Raw genomic sequence first — 22252 nt, 5'->3', positions numbered from 1 at the left:
ATTCCAAACCTTCAGTTGTCAGCTCTCTTCGGACAACTAATCCAGGTCTAATTTGTTCATGGATAGATAAATGTATTGTATTATTTCACTCAGGTAAAATGTTTACATGTGAAGGAGAGAATTTGCCACTAGGTCAACATTACACTGTTCCCTCTCACAAATGGGTCCACCCATCTTACACCACATTACTGGACCTTGATCTTGATGAAGCAGCATGAACACAAAGGACTTGTTCCATGGGCGCCATGGCAGGTGGCTATGGCACATGAGTGGAGGACCACTGATCTACTCAAATTCCTTGTTTGACATAAAATACAAGTGAGTCATAGAGTGTGGAAGTGATTTGAAGTCCATCACAGGCCTGGGATAAGAGTCTAGGTTTCTCAGTTTCAAGTGTAGTGTCCTTTTCATTGCTACAGAGGGAGAACCAAAGAAGAACTTATAGTTCCAAGCACTCAACCGTCATCTTGCACAATGGGGCGTTAACAGCCTCTTGATTGAAAACACAAGGAAACAATGTGCTTCACACAAGGAAGTCATATAACTGACCCACCATCAATAGATAAGGTGTGTTGAGGGACTTTTTATTTTTTTTATCTGCAGTACTCAGTTTATTCTCTTTTGACTGAGCATTTTATCTAGGATTCTAGTCTCAGACTGTGGAATGTCACTTTTCTGAGCGCCACTACCTGATCCATACGAGATTTTACTCAAGACTTTGGCCTCATTATCATTTGTAGTAACTAACTGGTATGAGGCCCTTAGTGGCTTGTATCCAAACCATTCATTTACCTTTGGCCACAAAGATGAAAAAATAATCCACCTGCAGGCCACTGGAAGACTGAAATAGCAAAGCTTGGGTCTATGGTCTCACCAGCAATTTATGATGCCTTAATAAAGCCTTCCTTTTCCATGCTTTCTCCTGCCAAAAATTGTCCCCACAGTTAGTGAAGGGGTTCAGAATAGGCCTCCCCAAGATGTTCTACTTTGGCATATGGATCATTTTGAGCTGAAGAAAATCAAAATCTTGTGGACTCAAGAGAAACTTTTACTTCTCCCTTAAAGACTTTAAATTTGGAACCTTGCCAATAATAGAAGTTATCACCAGAAATAGGTTTTTATGACCTATCTATGGGGCAGCACAAATTTCTAATTATTCAACACCTGCTCTTGTTATTGTCCTGTGAATTACCCTCCTCCCCTCTGAAGCCTCGGGGCATCTCCCCTCATTCCTGAGCTGAGGATGCCATATACACCTCCTTTTACCTTTCTGTCTCTGAACCTCTCATACATATGAGGTCTCTGTACATTACGTAATTAAATTTGGTTATTTTCTCTTGTTAATCTGTCTCATGGAGATTTAATTATTAGGCCAGCTGAAAGAATCTAGAAGAGTAGAGAAAAATTTCCTCCTCCCCCACCTTCGTACTTTCACTGGAAAGGAGTGGCAAGTCACTTGTCTTTATGCTTGTAATTTTAATGTGCTCTACTCATAGCTCATCACCATGAGCAACTAGCAATGACTCTGTTTCTGTGGTATCTTTCCAGTTACTCCTCCTTCTTCACTTTGTTATTGTGGCTAAAGTGAGCTTATTCAGATGTCTAATTCTTATATTACTTTTCTTCTTTAGCACATGAGGGGACAAAGTTTTTTGCTCCCTCTCTGCAATGTCTTAAAGATTAAGTAATTCAAGATGCTTGCCTTCAACATTGTAACATATATTCTCCTAGTAAGAAAATTATGCTTCTTTCAGTTTCCATTTTAGCAAACACAAGCCATTTTGGGAAAAATAGGTATTAATATGAACGTAGTCATCATATATATATATATATATATATATTCTAATTTGAGTTACGAGCTCTGTCATGGAATGAATTAAACTCGTAAGTCACGTAGTCATCATATATATATATATATATATATTCATATATATATATGAATATATATATTCATATATATATGAATATATATATATGAATTTTATTTGTTTGTTTTTACCAACTCATAAAATGGCAGTGCCCAGAAAGCTTCTTTAACTGAACCTAATGTGTGTGATGGTGCTAAAGGAGGACATTAATGTAAATTTTTCTTCTTAAGTAGAGGCATCACTTCTTTTTGAGACCTTGGCTTTATGGAACTGTGATGCAGCATCCAGAACAACTGTTTGATTTCAAAAACTTTCTAAATTAAAGTCTTATCCTGCGGACTTAGTATGTAATTAATTACTGATTTTTTTTTAAAAGAATAGAAACTATAGAAAATAAAAGCTAACAAAAAAGACTATTTCTTGATGAAGGGACTCTACAAGCATTACAACTCTATGCCAAATAAAGAGGCTGCAGCCAGTCAGTGCACTTGTCCCTGAGAACTTTTTAGTCAATGCAAATATTTTACCTTATATGGGTAATTTTCTTTGGAAATTATTTGATTCCTTATAGAGATTTGTAATCTTAAAAGTCAGGCGCTTAGTACTTCTATTCTCATTCTTTAATTCAAAAAGTATTTATTCAGTACCTGCTCTGAGGCTTGCAAAGTCCCCTACACATGGTTGAGGCTAAAAGAAAAAAGCTTATCGAAGATGCTTTGATGCACCAGGACAACATTTTAGATAATTTTTAGCCTCAGCTTCTAGAGATGGATCATCTCTTCTTCCCTCTCTTGGAAAACTTCAGTATCACAGATTTTTCTTCCAGTCATTCAAGAACATTATTCCATGGAAACAAGCAATTGACTGTGAACTATTTTTGCAGTTTGTATAGCACCATGGATGAGTAATAAACCTGAATGAAAGATTTATGGTTTAAATGTTTCTAGAGAATATCTCTTTCAAAGCCAAAGATGTTCCCTGATGCACTGAAAGCTACCCATGAATCTAATTAACACTGTGTCTTGTGACTTCCTCATTGGAGTCTAAGCTCCCTGAGGGCAGGCACTAAGTCTATCCTATTTGCCACTGTATACCTAGTGCTTAGCACAATATAGCTATCACATAGCAAGCACTCAATAAACACATATGAATGAATGAGTGAATGAATAAACTGAGTTGCATTAAATTTTTATTTAACACCATCCAGGAGCAGGCCCCAACTCATCTCGCTTCCTTCTACATACCCTGAACATATTGCTAGTCTCTGGCCATGACATGCTCCCCTTACATTTCAGACTCTTTGAGGCCTGGATTACAGAGCTGAAGTGGTTAAGACTGTGAGTTTCTGGGATCAAACCACCTGTGGTTTGTGTCAGTGTCGCCACTTACTTGTTAAGAGGGCTGAACAAGTTACCTGCCTTCTGAGTATCTGGGTTTCATCATCCCAGAAGGCTAGATGAATGTTAACTGAGTTTCGGGAATAAAGTGTTCCTGTTCAATTTATAGTTAACAGAGTTTCAGTGATGAGTAAAGATGCAAATGTTGTTGGTCCAGGGGATTTTATTAGAGCCACATGAAACCCCTACAGGTCCTAGTGGGTCAAGGAGTTTTAGTTTAACCTAAATCACTGGGCTCAGTTTAGTGACAATCTTTAACACATATATTTTGAGATTTACAAAAATGTTATTAATTAGGGGTTCCACTTAATCAGAATTTACAGAATATCCAATTTTCTATTTCCTAGAGCCTCATTCAATATTGGGTCTGACGACTAGAAAAGAAAGCAAATAACTGAGGATTTAATGTTTGGGGTTTATTTTATTCTTCCCTATTTGTCTTCTTAAAATATTATTTTTAAAGCAGAAATCACAAACGTTCAAAAGAAGGGAAGGAAGGGAGGAAGGAAGAAAGGGAGAAAGGAAGAAAGGGAGGGAGAGAGGGAGGAAGAACCCATAGTACTGAATAGTATTATCCACTGTCTTGGGAAAAAAAATCCATCAGAGATAAGAAAATAAAGGAGAAATCCACTTATCTTGCCCTATATTTGTCCCTCTGCATCAGATCGGAAAAGAGTTGACAATACTTAAGTGCTAACATTTACTGAGTGTTTACAATGTAGTAGACACTGTGCTCAGTGTGTGAAATGAATTATTTAATACAACAACCCTGTGAGCCATGTTCCCAATCTATCAAGAAAAGAAACTGAGGCAAAAAGTATTCAAGTTTCTTGCCCAGATATCCAAAGTGCAGAGCAGTGAGGTAACGCGGAGAAAGCCCATCATTTAGGATGTCCTAATTTAAGATTTTGGAGTTGTTCCAGGTCTTCTAATCATATCCAAGGTAGACCACTGAGTAATTGGTGGGATTGCTGACTGGCCAACCTGATTAAACCCAATTGACTTTATTTTTTAAAAAATCTTTATTTTTGAAAATATTACATAAATCCTCCTTTTACTCCCATTAACCTCTTCCAGCCCGCTCCCATCCCCCACCCAGGCCCTCACCACCCCATTGTCTGTGTCCATGGGCTATGCATATATGCATACAAGTTCATTGGTTGATCTTTTCCCACCCATCCTCCCCTGCCTTCTCTCTGAGGTTCAATGGTCTGTTCATGCTTCTGTGTCTCTGGGTCTATTTTTGATCATCAGTTTACTTGGTTCATTGCATTCCACATGTGAGTGAGATCATGTGATACTTGTCTTTCTCGGACTGGCTTATTTCATTCACCATAATACTCTGCAGGTCCATCCATGCTGTTGCAAATGGTAAGAGTTCTTTCATTTTACTGCCATGTAGTATTCCATTGTATAAATGTACCATAGTGTTTTGTATGTTTTTTCCCCACTCATCTGCTAAACCCAATTGATTTTAGATGAATGTCTGGAATTTTTTAAGTCATTTACATGCTGAACCAGGTCAACCACACAGCAATCCCACTGATCACTCAGCAACCACTATTGTGGCTAAACCAAATCTAGTCATCATGGGGTGGGGGTGGGGGGTTGATTTGGTTTTTGTGTGAATTGAACTACCCTTGTGAAATGCAAAGAATGGAACCACTCTACCAAACTGGAACCTTAATAAAATCTTAGCGGTCCTCTCCCATTTCCAGCTCTCAAGTTCAGTTAAGTGACATTTTTTTTAGTTTACTGACATCTCACATGTGCATGTCCGTAAAGTTCACAATTGTTACTCCACACAGCTGTGGTTTACAGCTTCTCTTCACATGCAAGATGCTGGCACCAGAACAAAATGGTTAACTTTTATATGCTTCTAACATATGGACTGGACTGTTAGAATCTGGTCTTGTGCTCTAAAGAGAAACATGCAGTTTTTATTAGCATGACCCAAATTCCTGGGGAAAAAGTGTTAAGTTGTGATCCCTCTCTAAGTGGAGAGATTACAATTTTAATGGTTTTGTTGCTAATTCATTTGTCTTGAAGTGCCCCGAGTTATCTTTTAGGAAAGGGAGGAGGAGGAATGACCTGAAAGCCCCATTATGGAGAGATTTTATAGTGGAATAAATTGATAAACTGTAAAGGACCTTGAGACCTTTTTCCTCCAATATGAGCTATGAAATAAAAGCAAAGAACCTTTCATCTTAAATGGGGACATATTTCTTTTCTATGAATGAGAAAAATGCTGGCTGAGAGAATCAGAATGTATTTTTCTTGCATTTCTGACCATTTGAAAAATCAAAAACTGCCATATTTGCTATACTTGACAGGATCATTAAAGAAATAAAACAAAGTGGCTCTAAATTGAAGTGCCACTTAAAAATAAAATGTACATTCGCTGTCACTTTTAGGAGCTATGTATAAAATGTGTTGGGAAAGAATGGATCTCATTCACAACAGATACTAACTTTCCCAATATTAGGTCATCATTACCACTCGATATGGAAGGTTTTAGTTTCTAGTGTTTAAGGTTATTTTTAGTTTTCTAAGGACATAATAGCAACAGAGTTCCTAGAGCTAGGAAAGCATGAGGGACTTTAAGAAGTAGGACTCAGGACCCATGCTGGAAGGCTTTCCTGGACAAGACGCGGGGGAAATTCTCTGATCAGCATTGCCTCAGTGGGTCCCTTTTGACTCTTTTAAAAATATATATATATTTTATTAATTTCAGAGAGGAAGGGAGAAGGAGAGAGAGAGAGAAACATCAGTGATGAGAGAGAATCAAAGATCGGCTGCCTCTTGCACACCCACACTAGGAATCAAGCCCACAACCTGGGATATGCCTTAACTAGAAATGGATCCATGACCTCCTGGTTCATAAGTTGACGCTCAACCACTGAGCGACACTGGCCTAGCCCATTTGACTCTTGATCCTCAAGATGCTTTTCACAAAAAGATTCTTACTGGTTTTGGAAGCTCTGTACATGAGAACCACCTTGATCTTTCTGTAGTAAAGATACCTATTGAATTTTCATAATTAATTTTCTCCATACTTTTTTGACCATAGAAATCTCTTATTCACTCCACCTCTTTACCTCCCACAAACCTAGTGTTTTATGAAACACACTTCAGAAAACACTGTTCTAGATACTGATAAGATGGGACTCTTCTAGAGCCAAAGGAACTTTTTTAAACCTTGTGCTAAACTCTGGGAATCCAGAATAGCAACTTCTCTCACACACTCGAAAATAGTGGTCGCCCAGCCAGTGTGGCTCAGTGGTTGAGCATCGATCTAAGAAAAGGATTAGGAGGCAGAGGAGGGGCACAGATGGATGGTGTGGTGATGAGAGTGAAGGGACAGAAACAACTCCAGAAAGCAGAATTAGCGAGGGTAATGGCATGGCACTATGCAGCACTGTGAGCTGTTCTGGGTGTATGTTCTGTATATAAATGAAATAGAAGACACTGTCTTGTCCTCGTGGAGCTTACAATTTTCTCAAGTAGACAAGACAGTTGCATGAGACACCTGCACAGCTGGGGTGGCCAAAGTACTAAACTGCACAGCTCTGCTTGCAAATCATTGGAGATGAGGAGTCTGTGTAATTAACATTTGCTATTTCCATTATTCAGATGACCCTCAGCATCATTCGCTCTATTCCTGAGACAACTATCTGACTCTTGCCCACGCCTGGCTGGGGCTGGAAGACTCCCCCGCTAGTGATGCCACCTTCCAGTTCCCAGGGTCACTCCTGAGAAAGCAGTGTGTTCTCTGCTGTGCCTTGAGCATGAAGTCAGCCTATTGAGGCTTCTCGGTTCATTGGGGATAAGCAAGAAACGGTTCCACTTTTTCCTGCAACTTCCCCCCCTCATGCTGACACCTCACCTCTCTATGTGGACAGGAGCTCTCTTAATCATATTCCAGCCCCATTTCATAGATTCACCTGATATTTTCTGTTACTAAAGATTATTTTTGGTTTTGAAGATTCACAACCGTCCTGGCTGCTCATCCTGAACGGCTCCCTCAACTCTTAGCGACCTGTAATGAGCTGAACTGAACCAACACTCCCCCACCCCTCCAATTTATATGCTAAAACCCTGACACCCCAGAACCTCATAATTTAACTGAATTTAGAGATAGAACCTTTAAAAGGGTGCTTAAGTTCAAATGAGGTCCTATGAGTGGGCCCTCATCCATTGTGACTTTATTGTCCTTATAAGAAGATATTAGAACAGAGAAAACATACAAACAGCTCAAGGGGCGACCATGTGAAAACACAGGTTTTCTTAAGTAAATAGATATAGACAAGCTGCTTTTAAAAATTATAGGTGAAGGAACTAGAAGAACCAAAAGAATTTTTGAAAAAGAAGAATAAAGTTGGAGGAGTCACACTACCTGCCTTTAGGACTTACTATAAACGCTACAAGAGGCAGTGTGGTATTGGTGAAGAGATAGCTATGTTAGATCAATGAAACAGACCCACGCAAATATAACCAATTGGTTTTGACAAATGTGAAAGCAGGTCAATGGAGAAAGGATAGTCATTTCATTGAATGGTTTTGTAACCGCTGGGCATACTTATGAAAAAATGAATCTCAACCTCATACCCTGTACAAAAATTAACCTAAAATAAATGCTAGATGTAAACCTAGAATGTAAAAGTAGCTACTGAGGGTCTATTCGCACACAGCTTCACACTGACTCTGTGGGAACACCCTTGTTCTCTCCAGTCAGTCTATAACACGCCTGCTTGAGTTTCCTTTCTCATTCTGAATAGTTCTCTTCAGGAGTCCACCCTCACCTCCTTCAGTATTTCAGATCAGCATCAGGAGCCCTCCGCCACCCAGCAGCTCTCCGCCGGTTTTCCATCTTGCTTCCCTCCCTTTGACTTGAGTCCTTTCCTCCATTAATCATCCCACTTCCATTCCCTCTCCTTTCCATGCTTAGAAACCTCACTACTCCAAGACTGCTCGGTTTTCTCTAGCCTTTTATTTGTTTTTTAATCTCTTCCAAGAGGTCTTTCTTAGTTAAAAGAACTCTTTTTCATGTCAACTCATGGTATTTCCATGACTTTTCCTTCTATTTTTAAAAAATAAGTTTTTATTGATTTTAGAGAGAGAAAGGAGAGGGTAAGACACACATCAATTGGCTGCCTCCTGCACGCCCTCTACTGGGGATTGAGACCGCAGGGGGTAATCAGAGCTGGCGACCTGTCAGTGCCTGGGACAACACTCAGTGCATTGAGCCACACCAGCCAGGGCCCTTCTATCGTTACTTGTATAGACACAGTGATCATATTGCCCACTTTGTTGATTTACACGCCTGTTCAGAATTTTCTTTTATTCCATGTAGAAATCACCTGTGCATAGCATCCTATCTAAAAAGATGATACACATGTAATTATCTATTGACTAAAATACACTCCCAAATTACACAGAATGAAGTGGGCCTCTGTGTGTGGAGGAACTGGCTCACCATGGCTCCCTGACAGGGCTGTCTCCTTTCAGCCCCCGTTTCAGGAAGAGCCGAGCACCGTCCATGACTGTGACCCTGGAACTTGGTCACTTAGAGTCAGCTCATCCTGCTAAACTCATTTGCTGAACTGTCAGGCTGGAGGGGCAGCCATAAATAGAAAATGAAAACTCAGGGATGGCTACTAACCGCTCCTCTTAGGAGCTTACCGCATTTAATTTGGGGAGCTACAGAATCAGGAACAGACCATCAACAAGTATGTTAGCAGTGAAAGTGTTCCATGCTTTGCAGATACAACATGGAGGCTCCTCTTGCCCCCTCCATATACAAATAAAACGGGAGAGAGCCCTAGCAGGTTTGGCTCAGTGGATAGAGAGTCGTCGGACCACGGACTAAAGGGTCCTGGGTTTGATTCTGGTCAAGGGCGCAAACTTTGGTTGTAGGCTCGGTCCCCCACATGCCGGATGCAACCAAACAGTGTGTCTTTCTCACATCGATGTTCCTCTCTCTGTGTCTCTCCTGCTCCCTTCCACACTCTCTAAAAGTCAATGGAAAAATATCTTGGGTAAAGATTAACAAAAATAAAAATAAATAAAAAGGGGAGCCAGTGGAAGTCAAGATTGAGAGACTTGACTGTTGATTTTACTGGAAATCAAATCCCAAGGGAGAGACCTGGAGTCCTCGAACGGAAGGAGCCGGTGGAGACAAAACTCAGTTCTAGGTTCTGATGCAAAAACCAGACTTTCAGGCTTAGACGACGTTCCCTCTGGAGCTACTCTTGTTTCCTACACTTTTCCCCCAAGTTCCTAAACCTTTGAGACCCCAAATTACTCTTTGGAAGTCAGAATTCATGATTCAAAGACAGAAAAGGGTTTCTCAGGATCCTTTTGAAACCTCCTCCTCTCTTTCCGGCCCTGGGCCTTTTGAACTTCTCTCTAGTTTACTAGTAGCGAGTGGAACATTCCCCAAACAGGAAAATGTGCCATGAGACCTTGTTAGAACATCTTTCCTTTTCATGTTTTTACGCGTAGATCATTCAGTTTGAGAAGTCCCAGCTGAAGGGTTAGAAAGCAGTGTTGCTGCCACATCAAATTTTCATGTATAAAATCTTCAGAGCATTTCCTATCAATAGGAAGAATTACAAAGAAAATGTCATCACCTCTGAAGTGGCACATCAGCAGGCCTACAGTGGTGGTTGTATAAGAGGGGAACTGAGAGAACCCATATTGACTGCAGCTGCCTCCATTTACCCAATCGACACTGAATACCTTGGAACCAGAGTGTGCCCCTCAGGCGGAGGCATGGCCCCCACCAGACGCAGCTGTGTGCCAGCAGGAACCGCTGCTGGTGGGGGGTGGGGGAGTTGCAGAAACCTGGGAGAAGCTGATGATTCCGGGCCTCATGTTCTGCGCTTTTCAGTATTTAGGGATATGAAATGTGAACAGGAAACAGGAAAATGCCAATTGCATTCCTCTCCCTGATTTTACGTCATGGTTTTACACAAACACACACAGAGGTCAATCCTCTCAACCTTGATAAGAGATTAAACTGAAGATCAATATTTCTGTTTGATATCCACTAATGAAGGGGTTGCTACCTGCCCCACAGCCCAGAGAGGAAGCTGATTTTAAAGGACAGTAATGTTAGCCCGAGACACCTGTGTATGAAAGCCGGGACAGCAACCGTCCAGCTACCAGTAAACTTCAGATGGACAGGAAACCTTAAGCAAAAAAAGTACAGGCTTTGGTTTTTTTAAGATTCTAAGATATCTTCTCTATATTTGGGGGAGAAAAGAGTTATTGTGAAACAGAAGTATGCAAAACATAAATGCACAGCATAATAAATACTATAAAACCAACATCCATGCAACCATCACCAAGCCTGGGAGCCAGAGCACTGCCGACATCCCACAGGGACCTGACCTCTCAGATCCAGGGGCCCAGTGTGGACCTCTTGTTAAGTTTGGGACTAACAGCCTCCAAGGGTTCCCAACTTTGACCTTTTCCTTCCTCTCAGTAGTTCATCCCCTAAACGTTTATGAAGTCATCGCCCATAATATCTATGTTCACTGAATTAGTGCCCCATTTAAGTATTTGAGGGTTTCAAGAAAGATAAATAAAAATGACCGAGAAAATGGTTACTCATGCATTGAAAATATTAGCATATTCTTTTCCAAAACGCCAGGTGTGTGGGACCCCGCCTCAGCCAGAACACTGGGATGTACAGCCAGGTCTCCCCTCGCCTGTGCCTTAAAAATGTATTTCAGTTTCAGCAAAAGCAGCACAACCTTCTTCTGTCCATTAAAGTTTTCCCACCTTCAAAGGCAGTAATAAAACCAAAAAATATATAATATATATAGATGTTTTAAAATTTAGAAACTTAATTAATGTTCTGACCTACAACATAAGATGTACAATCTCTTTATAACTGAGTTTTGAGGACTAATATTGTCATAAATTAATATCTAATTCTAGGTGTTAAATGAAGGTAAAAGGAAGTTCCAGTGGCTCTCAGGCAAAGCCATATTATCTCTATCTCCGTATTCTCCTTTGCTGCCTAAACAGCACCTTATGCTGGGAGCTGCTCTATAAATGCTTGTTGTTCGAGGGCATTTTTACATGAATAATTTCAGAAAAAGAGAACAGAATCATGCTTATTAGTTTTGATGTGTATTCGTGGCTTGTTACTTATACTCCAAATGTAGAGGAAATCTTGGGATTTCAAAAATAATTATTATGCATAATATACAACTCAGGAATACAAGGAAGCGTCTCAGGAAGGCCCTTTTGTTTCTAGTCTTACTTTTCACTTTAGTTCCCTCCCGTTGGCGTGGAGTGCGGTACTGAGGCAAGATTTAGGAAGAGTTAGAAGACAGGAGGAAAGCGCTGTCAGAGAAAAACATAAAAAGGGAAGCGGAGGCTGTCTCTTTGTTCCTGTTCCCTTCCCACTTTGAAGTGATCAGGGCCAACGGAAGGCAGAGCCTGATTTCTTTCACAGCGCCACCTAGTGGCCCAGAATGTGAACTTTTAAAAAATTTTGCCAGAGGTTGAAAAATTGGAAATGCCAAAGCTGGGAACAGATTTGACAAATCATTATTTATATTTATGGGAGAGTGCTAATGTCAACTGACAAGTTCCTTGGATATATTTTATTTCAAAGAGTACATCTCCTATTCATAATGGCTTATCTTCGCCTATGCACAGAGTCGTCTGATGAGTCTACACCATAGAGTCTGGTGAGGAAGCACCAGCCCTGCCCACACCTGCCCATTCTCCAGAAGTTTATAATGAATCAAACCCTGACTATACCCGAGAGATCTGGAGAGGACGCTAGAGGGCAGCCTTCTGGTGGGCACCCTGCTATTTTGTTTAAAGGAGCATGTTTGAATAAAGTTAAGAACCTGGTTTCAACTTTTCTCCCAAGTTAAGATAAAGCAAAGGTTGTAGACTGTGGCTTTTTCCTTAACCAAGCTTTTTATTCCTCTGCACGTTGCTAAAAATCAGACGTAGTAGCCACTCTCTTTTAACATACAAAGATCTCTTGCTAGACATGGGTGTCAATGATTCCAAGAGAGATGTGGGAAGAAAAGAAGAGGAAATTATGACCATTGATAAAGAGGTGTCTCACCCTCCATTCTTAAAAGTATACCCATACTTGTTTCCAGACATAGCCTCAAAAACATTCAGCCCTTGAGAGGAGAGCTGTGGGAAGATCTGAGTCTGTTTCCTGTTCACATTGCACATCCCTAGTCATCATTTGGCAAAGATCAGCAACTTCCTGCTTCCTGGCATGAGAACTGACTAAGCAACTAAATGTAAGTTGACTGTAAGTAGGCATACGCTGTGGATATGGACCAGAGATGGACCAGTTCCAAGTTGGTTAGGGGAGTGTGATGTGTGGGCGATGACTGGGTGGGAAATTGGACCAGGTAACCTCTGAGAACCCACAATTGAATGGCTTTGACTCCTACACTACCTTCACTTGGATCATACATGAATAGAAATAATCTTCCAAATATTCTAGGTAAACTGAGGCCATGTTAGAGTGTTAGCATGAATTAATAACATATGGTGTTATAAATGCAAGAATGAAAAGAAGCAGGCAGAGAAAATGAGAAGTGTGAGAGTTCATGTTAGAGAAAGTGTGTGTGTGTGTGTACATATGTATAACATAAAATTACATTGCAAAAGAAACAATCACTTTCCTTTTCTTGAACTTGATCAGATAGACTTTCACCCCTGCTTAAAGTTCAGTGTTAGTACTGCAGCCCTGGCAGAGCTGAGACACTAACTGGAAAACCCCAGCAGGGCTTGTAGAAGCATCGGTTGCAGGGCTATCAGGGGGAGGTTCCAAGTACCTGTTTTGGTTAAAGGGATTGAGAAGAGTCGCTGAAGAAGCCTGTTTTCTGACGTTCTCAAGACTACAACCACATCGGCAGGGAGAGTGTCTCTGTTTTTCTCAAGAAACCCAGAAGCATCGTATGATACCTGCAATATGAATAGCAAATTACGAGTTAGCCAACACTGTCCACCACTGGTGACACTGGCGAGCTGTCTGAGGTCAGTCACCAATCGACTTCTGTGTAGAATGAATCTTGACACAGCCATGCTCTTAAATCCAGCCCACTAGATAAGGGGAAATTTTGAAATTTTTGACAGGCCAGTTTATCTTAACTTCTTGTTCGGTTTCTCTTTGAAGAGTCAAATCAATATCACATCAGAATAATTATTAAGACATTTTGGGCATTCTGGGGGGAGGGGGCCTGTGGGAGTGGAGTAGGTTATTGGGGGGGATAAAAGGTGATGGGGAAAAAAATAAAATGAAGAAAAAAGCATATTGTGCACTAACTATATGTGAAGCACCCATCCTTTGAGATAAACACTCTTTATCTCCATTTTATTGGTGGGCAAACAAAGGCTTAGAGAGAAGCTGAGTAATGTGCCCATGGTCACACATTGCAAGCGGTGGGTGGGCATCCAAACCCAGGCCATTTGGTGCCAGGCTCACAACCACTATACTCCGAGTGCTTTCCAAGGTACTGCTCACAGCACCTGGGTGATTGCTCAGGGATGCTGAGCAGCTCTCAGTTCTCAAGAAGAGGGGGTCCAAGTCAGAGAAATGTTAAGGAACACTCCAGAGAAATGTTAGTGGTGAATGAATTCAGGCAAGGACCCTACCCAGAAAGAAAAGGACCCTTTTCTCCCTTAAAATCAAGGAGAGGGCAAAAGGGGGAGGGAAACGGGTAGGTAAGAAAAAGGTGTAGAACAGTGGTTCTCAACCTTCCTAATGCCATGCTGCGGCCCTTTAATACAGTTCCTCATGTTGTGGTGACCCCAATTTCATTGTTACAAATTGAACATAATTAAAGCACAGTGATCAATCACAAAAACAATATGTAATTGTATATGTGTTTTCCGATGGTCTTAGGCGATCCCTGTGAAAGGGTCGTTCGATCCCCAAAGGGGTCTCGACCCACAGGTTGAGAACCGCTGGTGTAGAAGGACAGAGAGATGAAAAGGGAGGCGTGAGGAAGAGGACAGGCATGGGAAGCAGATATGAATGCAGGAGGGAGGATCAGGGCAGATGTGGGTATCTCAGACGTGAAGGACATTAATAAGCAGACATCAATGCAAAGGTAAATGAAATATTTAAAAGCAAAAACTGGATTACACTTTCTACCAAAGATCCAAAATAGAGACCATCATGTACTGTGTAGACAAAAACAATCCCCTTTGCTTGTGAAGGGGTTCAGAACAAGTCACCCCAAAATATGCCATTCCGCCATGAAGATTATTTTGAGCTAAAAGCAATAAAAACCCAGAAGAATCAGGAAAAACTCTCTACCTCCCTCTCAACTGCCTAAATTTACACTCCCTGGGGCCTGCACCTGGAAGAGAGCTAGTGGAGCTAGTGCCGGACATTTTTACCTAAGCAACTGACCTGCATAACAGGGCAAACTTTTGTTTTCCAAACACCTCCTCGGCCTTCCCTGAATGACCCTCCTTCCCTTTGTATGGACACACCCCTGCTCCTTTCCTTAGCTCAGGATGTTATATAAGCTGCAGTTGCCTGGCTGTCCTTTGGGCCTTATAGTCTTTCGGAACTCTGTACACACATAACTAAATTTGTTTTCTCAGGTTAATCACAGGGATCGGGCCATATAAGGCCTGAGATCATTTGGTCTGGCCCTCCCAAGGCATTAAGGGTGAGTTAATTAAGTGTTTGGCCAAATATAGTAGGCTGATTTTTTAAGTTGATAATTTTGTATGCCCTGCGAATGATGTTATAAATATCCATATGACCCTTAGCAGAAAAAAGGTTCCCTACCCCTGTGTTAATGTACCTTATATCAATTTAATCAAAGAACCTAGAAGGGAAGAAGAGAAAGCTTATCTGCCCTTTCACTTGTACTAGATTGCCTTTCAACCAGTCTTCAGTCAGGCAAAATTTATTTTAATGTCATATATGAATTTGAGGAACAATTTCAACAAACCTCAAATCAACAAAATAATCCAAAATGCCCTTTATTGAAGTCCTATCTATTTTCTGGGCCCAGGGCCTCAGCAGACCCCACCAGAACCAATTAGCCACAATGCCACTGGCTCCTCTGAAGGAACTTGAGCAATGAGTTATTGGCTATGGGACTAGAGAATTTCCTGAATTAGCCACTCATCTACTTCAGGAACTTGAAATTGAGACTGAAGTAAAATGTATGAAAAGTAGAAATTTTGTTTGATGTTGTGAAAGCTTAACATCTGGATGATGAAGAGAGTTTTTTTTTCCTTTTCATCTAGACATTTTGGGTGTCCTGTAGCCATACACTTAAAGTGCTACACATGGAGCCACACGGTGACACTAACCTTCCTCTGTTACCTACACGTCTCCAAACGACCTCTGAATGTGAACATTCACCGCCAAACACCGCGGAAACTGTAACACGTTTTCTCTCTGAAGAGCTGTCACTTCTAGGCCAAACCCCGGGTGAGGAGCAGACGGCAGCTGGCTGGCCACCGCGGTGAGAAATTGCTTGCTTGCCAGGGGCAAGTTTCAGTGATCGGCACCACTGAGAACGCGTGGGCACTGTGATTAGGTGTCCGGGAAGAGTTAAAAGGAGACAGACATCTGCAAGCAATTTCGTGAGTGGCACAGACAGGGTAATATGGACACTCTCCCCTTGTCAATTTCAGGATGAATAACTCGGCTCACCTTCCCGGCGTAGTGCTGAATGCCAAAGCTCAGCTCCACTCCCTTGGGCCTCCAGAAGTATATGCAGCGTAAATTCGCCTCAAATTTATCTGTGGATTTTCATGTTTAAAAGTTACAACGTGCCTTGTTTAATCCGTCAAACAAAAACATGCTCGTTGCATGAGTGACCCAGAACAAGGGATTTCAGAGGAGCCCGATACTGTCCCTATATGTATGCAGTGGAGAGAGAGCCCCTGGTAAAGCAGGTGCTCACAATACAACACTCAATTAGTTGTTTCCTGTGGTCTTTTTGTTGTTGTTAATCCTCACCGAGGACATTCTCTCCATTGATTTTCAGCATGGAAGGGACGGGAAGACAGAGAGAAACACCAATGGGAGAGAGACACATCTATTAGTTGCCTCCCACACGCACCCCAACCGGGCTGGGGATTGAGCCTGCAACTGAGGCACATGCCCCTGACCAGAATTGAACCTGTGACCCTTCAGTGCACAGGCCAACGCTCTAACCACTGAGCAAACGGGCCAGGGCTTCACATTGTCTTTGGTGTCAGGCCATACTCTGAGATCCCGTGTTCTGCTCTGAGAACTCCTAGAATGGAGCATGGACAGTGATGACACCACAAGTCCAGCCAATTAGTTCCCGAACCATGAAGATAACCCATGGAAGGCAAATACTCATTCTGGCAACTTGTGGCAATTTTATAAATAAAACGAAGCCAGTGGGGTGACAGTTTCAACTCCTAGAAGCGAATCTCTGCCATAAACCAATTTTCCATCTGGGGAAAAGACCTGAAACTTTGTTCTCCCTCCAGGATCACTTTTGCTATTGTGACTGAGAGCCACCTCTGTGAGAGGAATGGTGCGAAGTACCAAAGGGATGCGAGGATTCAGCTTTGCTGCCTCAAGCATCTCACCCAGGATCGCAGGCAACACCGAGGATCTGAGGAGAGGAAGGAGGTCAAGAGGAACAGGGTAGGAGGGCCTTTAATGCCCAGAGGAGGTGTTTTGTTGCCATGCCATAGAGAACAGTAGCCTACAAAAGGTGGCTTTAAACAGACTACATTAGCCAGGATGTCCAGGATAGAGGGGGAGAGTAGGAGCCTGGATGCCAGGAGACCAGAAGGGGCTTCTATACACACTTGGCCTGAAGGTGGCGGGGCGTCCAGGTGGAGAGATGAGAGCAGGGTAAGAAATGGAGGGGAAGCAAGCATTGGTTGTGGGAAACAAGGGAAAAGAAGGTATAGAAACAATGTTGACATAGGGTCATGGTATTTCCGTTTGCAGAAATAGGATAGTGAGGAGGGCTTGAGAGATTTAGGATATTCTTTCAGGACATTTGCTGGACATTTCAATTTCTTAAAAGCACTTCCACAACTCACCAGGTAGCTAAAACACACAGGATAGGTCCATTAAGCCACACTCATTGGCTGACATGAGCCAGATTCTTTTCTGAATGTGTATCCCTTTCCAAAAGGTACCTACCAACCAGGGTCTGATCCGTGGCCTGGGGAAACCGACTTTCCTCATCCAAAAGCGCCAGTAGCCCCAGGGGTTTCTGGAGGAACATATCCAAGAGTGGCCGGTTGTCCTCATACTCCACAGGGGCAGCGTCAAGGCCCTCGTTCTGATACTCCATCTGGAAGGAAACGGAGTATGAATGTCTCCAGCCCCAAACTGGCTGAGGCACCACCAGGCTGCCTTAGCCTGAACTTTCTATGTCCTGCAATGCTGAACACATGTGGAAAACAGGGTGTGTTTATGCTGGTAAAGGACCCTTCTGCATATAACACTGTTAAAGCTTTGGTTTAAGCCTGACCTATGGGTGGCCTGTGGCAGGCAGCTAAAGTGGGCAAAAGTAGGGATGGCTCTCTATCTCCCAAACAATGATTTGTTAACACTTTAGAAACTCCTTTAGAAAAGAAGAGAAGTCGAATTAAAAAATTTTTTTTTTCTGTGTGACAAATATGGTTTAAACCCGGTAGAAAGCAGACTTCTATTTTGCAAAGGATTCTGCAAGGGGATCATCTGGGACTGAAAAACTAGAAAAACTCCAGATTTCCCTGGGAAATAAATGCATGGAACCTGGACTGAAACAAGGCAAATTTTAGCGGGGAGTGGGGGTTGGGGGAAGGGGGTGTTGGTTAAGAGGGGAGAGCAGTGCAGTATGGATTTACCCAGCTCCGATGATAAAACCAATATTGGCATTTTTAGTCCATGTCTCTATTTCTCTAATCATATTATCGTTTGTGTGTCCCCACTTCTTCATTAAAACAAGGGATTTGGTCAGAATGTCTCATTATTGCAACTATTTGATACAGGAGAGTCTTAGGGTTGGGGTGGAAGAGAAGGGTCCAACTAGCTCCACACCCTGTTTTATTTGTCATTAAACTCATTGGGGAAAGACTTCCATTTCAGAAAACCGCTCCTACTCTTCCCCTGAGACACCCATCCAGTTCCGCTAGGATCTGGTGAGCTGGAGGTGGGGGATGGTGTTGGCCTGAGAGTTAAGAACATAAGAACCTGTGTTCTGAATTCAAGATTGTCCCATGTCATTTTGGACATGATCATAGATATTTTTAGCTAAATAAAGTAGAAGAAAATCCAGTATTGGGGGCAATACACATGAAATAATTGGCTTGGCACCAGCTCCGCCCAAGGGAGGAAATGTACCTTTCCACAAAAATCAAGACTTTGTTTTTCAGGCTGAATGTAGACCATTGATTTATTTTGACAGGACAGCCTCACCAGTGGTTTTTTTCCTTTAGAGCATTTTACCTGTTAGCCTAACAGGGTTTCTGATTCAAATTGTGGGCAACTTGGAGACACCTTCCCCAGTCAGGTTTCCTGATTTCAGAGTTCACTATTACCTGCTCAAGAGCAAAAACATGCTGATTGAAGTAGTACTGGATTTGCTCATTGGCGATGTTTATGCAGAGCTGCTCAAATGAATTTCTCCGGAAGTCCTCAAATCCAAAAATATCCAATATCCCCACATTCATACCGCCATCTGCACTACTGCAGGAGAGAGAATACAACCTTTCAGGGAAGGAAACATTTATCTCAGAGGACAGTGAGAATGTATGTATGTGCCCACGTATTTATCAATCCATGTACCCACTCATGGGAAGTAGCATTCTGCCCCTCTAAGAAAGGAACAGTTTGTGTCTTAAACCATGGATTCCTTTCGTCTTTCAACAGTATTTCCATCTTGTTTAAAGCAGTAGGAGCTCCATATAGAAAGAGACTGAAGAGGAACCTCTCCTCATGGGCGGGAGCTGCACTCTCATGCTTTCACCTCCCCACCCACAATCGAGGGAGTCATGGTGATAATGTAAGATACTGTGCTTTACAACTTTTCATAGAATGTCTCTGTTGATTCTAATTATGAGAATATTATTATCCTAATTTCACAGATGAGAAAACCGCCACTTAGAACATGCAGCTGATCAAGCTGTAGAACTTGGATGCCAATCCTGTTTGTCAAGTTCCAAGCCAAGTCTGTTCTCTTCAACACTACACTGTACTGGCTGCCAATCATCTGCCTTTCGGGTATCATTGCTTGGCCCTCCTGGATCCCAGTGCATTTTTTAAAAGAAGAAGACTTAAGAGCTTCGCTAAAGAAAGCCCAAGAGAGGACCAAAGGTTTTGTCCTGCAAACTCTCAGACACCGGGGTTGATGACAGCTCTTCTGAGGCCCCTGCTCCCTGGGGGAACTTGCCATATGTTTTTCTCTGGCTGCAGGAGTGTATTGATGCGATTTACAATCCAGCTGAAGAGCCTCCCATACAAGGCTTTGGACATGGCATCCCGCACGTCCGAGGCCCTGTCAACAGTGTTGGCGCGGATGATGGTCTCTCCTCGGGTGACCACACAATGTGACGTGAGGGCCTCCTGGAGCTCTTCGGGGCGAATGCAGAGGACAGAGGCAGCTGGAACAAAGCATCAGGGTGACACTGGAGAATGAATCCATTCATCCATTCATTTATCCAGCCAGCATTTACTCAACATCTACTCTATCCTTGGCATTTCAAGGTCCAAGATAAACAAGCCAGGTCCCTAACCCCAAGAAGCATCCAGATGACCCGGTATCTCCCACACTGTCCTGAAAGCTCTGCATGGTGTTAGATTAAAAAAAGTGGGAGGAAGTAGCTTTGGTCAGGTCAGTTGGAGCAGTTTCTGGAAACTATAATATCCTCTTAGAGAGTCACAACACAAATTCGTATTTTACAGGCCATAAGAAGTGCTGTATTTTAACACAAAAGGTGCTCATTTGATTTAAATGAGGTTTTTGTAAACTCGGGATTCTCATTCTTTGTACCACCATTATCACTTGTAAAACAGAAAACCAGTTAGGTGCCTGCTTCCTCCCCCGCTGAGGCTGATTCAATGGATTTAGAGTGGGGCCCAACCTCTCGTATTATTTTCAAAAAATTTTTGATGATTTTCAAAAGCTGCCAGTGTTGAGAACCACTGTCCAAAGTTACCTGCCGTGAAATTCTTTTCTGCAGAACCCCTATCTGCAGCTCCTGTTCTACAAGACATCTTTCAGGAAACACTGGAGAGTGAAAACACTCAGAGCTAGCAGAAGAACCAGCAGCAGCTGCACTATCTTCTATAGAGTCTTTAAAAACTACCAAAGTGAAAGAAAGATGTACTTTGGCAACACAGTGCACAGGCAGCAAATAATTACCATTTTTCAAAGCTTCAGCATTAGGCACCTCACTTTTATCAGTTTGATGTTGAGAAGAAATAGCTGCAAATTCAATGTTTCCAATATTCAAAATCCCAGCCAAAATTCTGTACACTGAATGCACCTCCTGAAAAAAAGACAAGAACCATGTTTGAAGGTGATTACCAATGAAAACAAGGAAGCACCAGCAGGAACTGCCAGGTGTCACCAAAATCCATCCTTTCCCCTTTCCTGGCGCACAAAACAACTCCCAACAACCCAGCTTCAACCAAGCCTTGAATTAGGATGCTTGAGACCAATGATTGCATGAAATGGAGTTGTTCTGCAACTTAAACCTCTTACCTTGGAATGCTATGAGAGAGAACTGACCTTTGTTCTTTAAGCCACTTTTATCCATTTATCCTAACTAATACCAGCTTCCAAGTTCAGGTATGGTTATTTCTTCAAAATAAAAGAGGAAATGTTCCTTAACCTCTTTTGAATATTGCTCTTATGAAACAGTTGGCAGGGCATTAATGGTTCACTAGAACATTTTGAAGTTAAATGATGGAGTATATAGTTATGAATGAGGTCAGGAAATATTTTAAAGACTCAATAGATCTGTGATATTGATTGGTAAGAAGTATATAGTATTTGGTCTTCACACTGATTTCTGGCACAAGAGCTTGGAAAAACCTTGGAATTTTTCTGAGTGATAAGGATGAGAGGCATGTCCTTTGTTATTCATAATAAGCTCCTTCCAACCACACCTGCGTCCATTCTAATGTGCTTGGAGGAGGGGATCTGGTTTCCAGAGAAACTAATCCTGTGATGAAAGGGTTAGAACTTTTAGCCAAACCCTGGACCTCCAGGGGGAAGTGAGAAGGGCTGGAGACCGAGTTAATCACCAGCAGCAAAGATTTAACCAGTCATGCCTCTGTACTGGAACCACTGAACCCCCTCACTGATAAAGTTCAGGGCACTTATGGATCAATGAACACAGGAGAGTGGTGAGAGGAAGTGGCTCTTCCTCTCCCCATACCTGCGCTATGCATCTCTTCCGTTTGGCCGCTCCTGAGTTGTGCCCTTTGTAACAATAAGTAAATAGGAATGGTAAGTAAATTGTTTTCCTGAGTTCTGTGAGTCCTTCTAGCAAATTATTGAACCTGAGGAGGGCAGGTCTTGGGAACTCCCGATTTATAGCCGCTCAGTCAGAAGTAAAAAATCTCTGGGATTTGCAATTAGTTTTTGAAGTGGGGGCAATCATGGGGGACTGAGCCCCTAACTTGTGGGATCGGATGCTAACTCCAGGTAGACTGCATCAGAGTTCAATTGAACTGTAGGAGAATTGGTTGGTGTTGGGGGGAAACTGCACGTATTTGGTGTCACAAGTGCTGTAAAAACAGTTCAGATGATCTTCAGTCCTACTTTTATATTGAAGTTGGATACATACATAGCTGCTGGGGTCCAACCCCAGGAGGTCCAGGGGTCCCCAAAGGTGTGGACGGAGTCGGCGAAGATGTACTGACAAGGAGACAGCGTTCAGTTGATCAGCAGTGCTTCCTCTCCTCTATTTCATCTTTTACTTCGGATCTCCAGCGAATTCTGCTTTGTGACTTTTCTTATAGAAGGGGTTGTT

General features: G+C 42.2%; 1 protein-coding gene across 1 annotated transcript in view; it reads right to left on the bottom strand.

The window, feature by feature from the left end:
- MYO3B (myosin IIIB) overlaps positions 1–22252 on the bottom strand; it is a 356270-nt gene that overhangs the window by 164047 nt on the left and 169971 nt on the right. The window contains exons 17-22 of the mRNA XM_006766548.2: positions 20635–20761; positions 19663–19873; positions 18812–18959; positions 17427–17580; positions 15945–16033; positions 13096–13225 (exon numbers count right to left, since the gene is read on the bottom strand). Of these exons, the coding sequence (XP_006766611.1) occupies positions 13096–13225; positions 15945–16033; positions 17427–17580; positions 18812–18959; positions 19663–19873; positions 20635–20761 (859 nt within the window). The remainder of the gene's footprint in view (positions 1–13095; positions 13226–15944; positions 16034–17426; positions 17581–18811; positions 18960–19662; positions 19874–20634; positions 20762–22252) is intronic.

This window comes from Myotis davidii, unplaced genomic scaffold (assembly GCF_000327345.1).
Source record: "Myotis davidii unplaced genomic scaffold, ASM32734v1 scaffold59, whole genome shotgun sequence".
Lineage (NCBI taxonomy): Eukaryota > Metazoa > Chordata > Mammalia > Chiroptera > Vespertilionidae > Myotis > Myotis davidii.
Note: the sequence above shows the minus strand (reverse complement) of the source record. Positions and strands in the feature narration are given on the sequence as shown.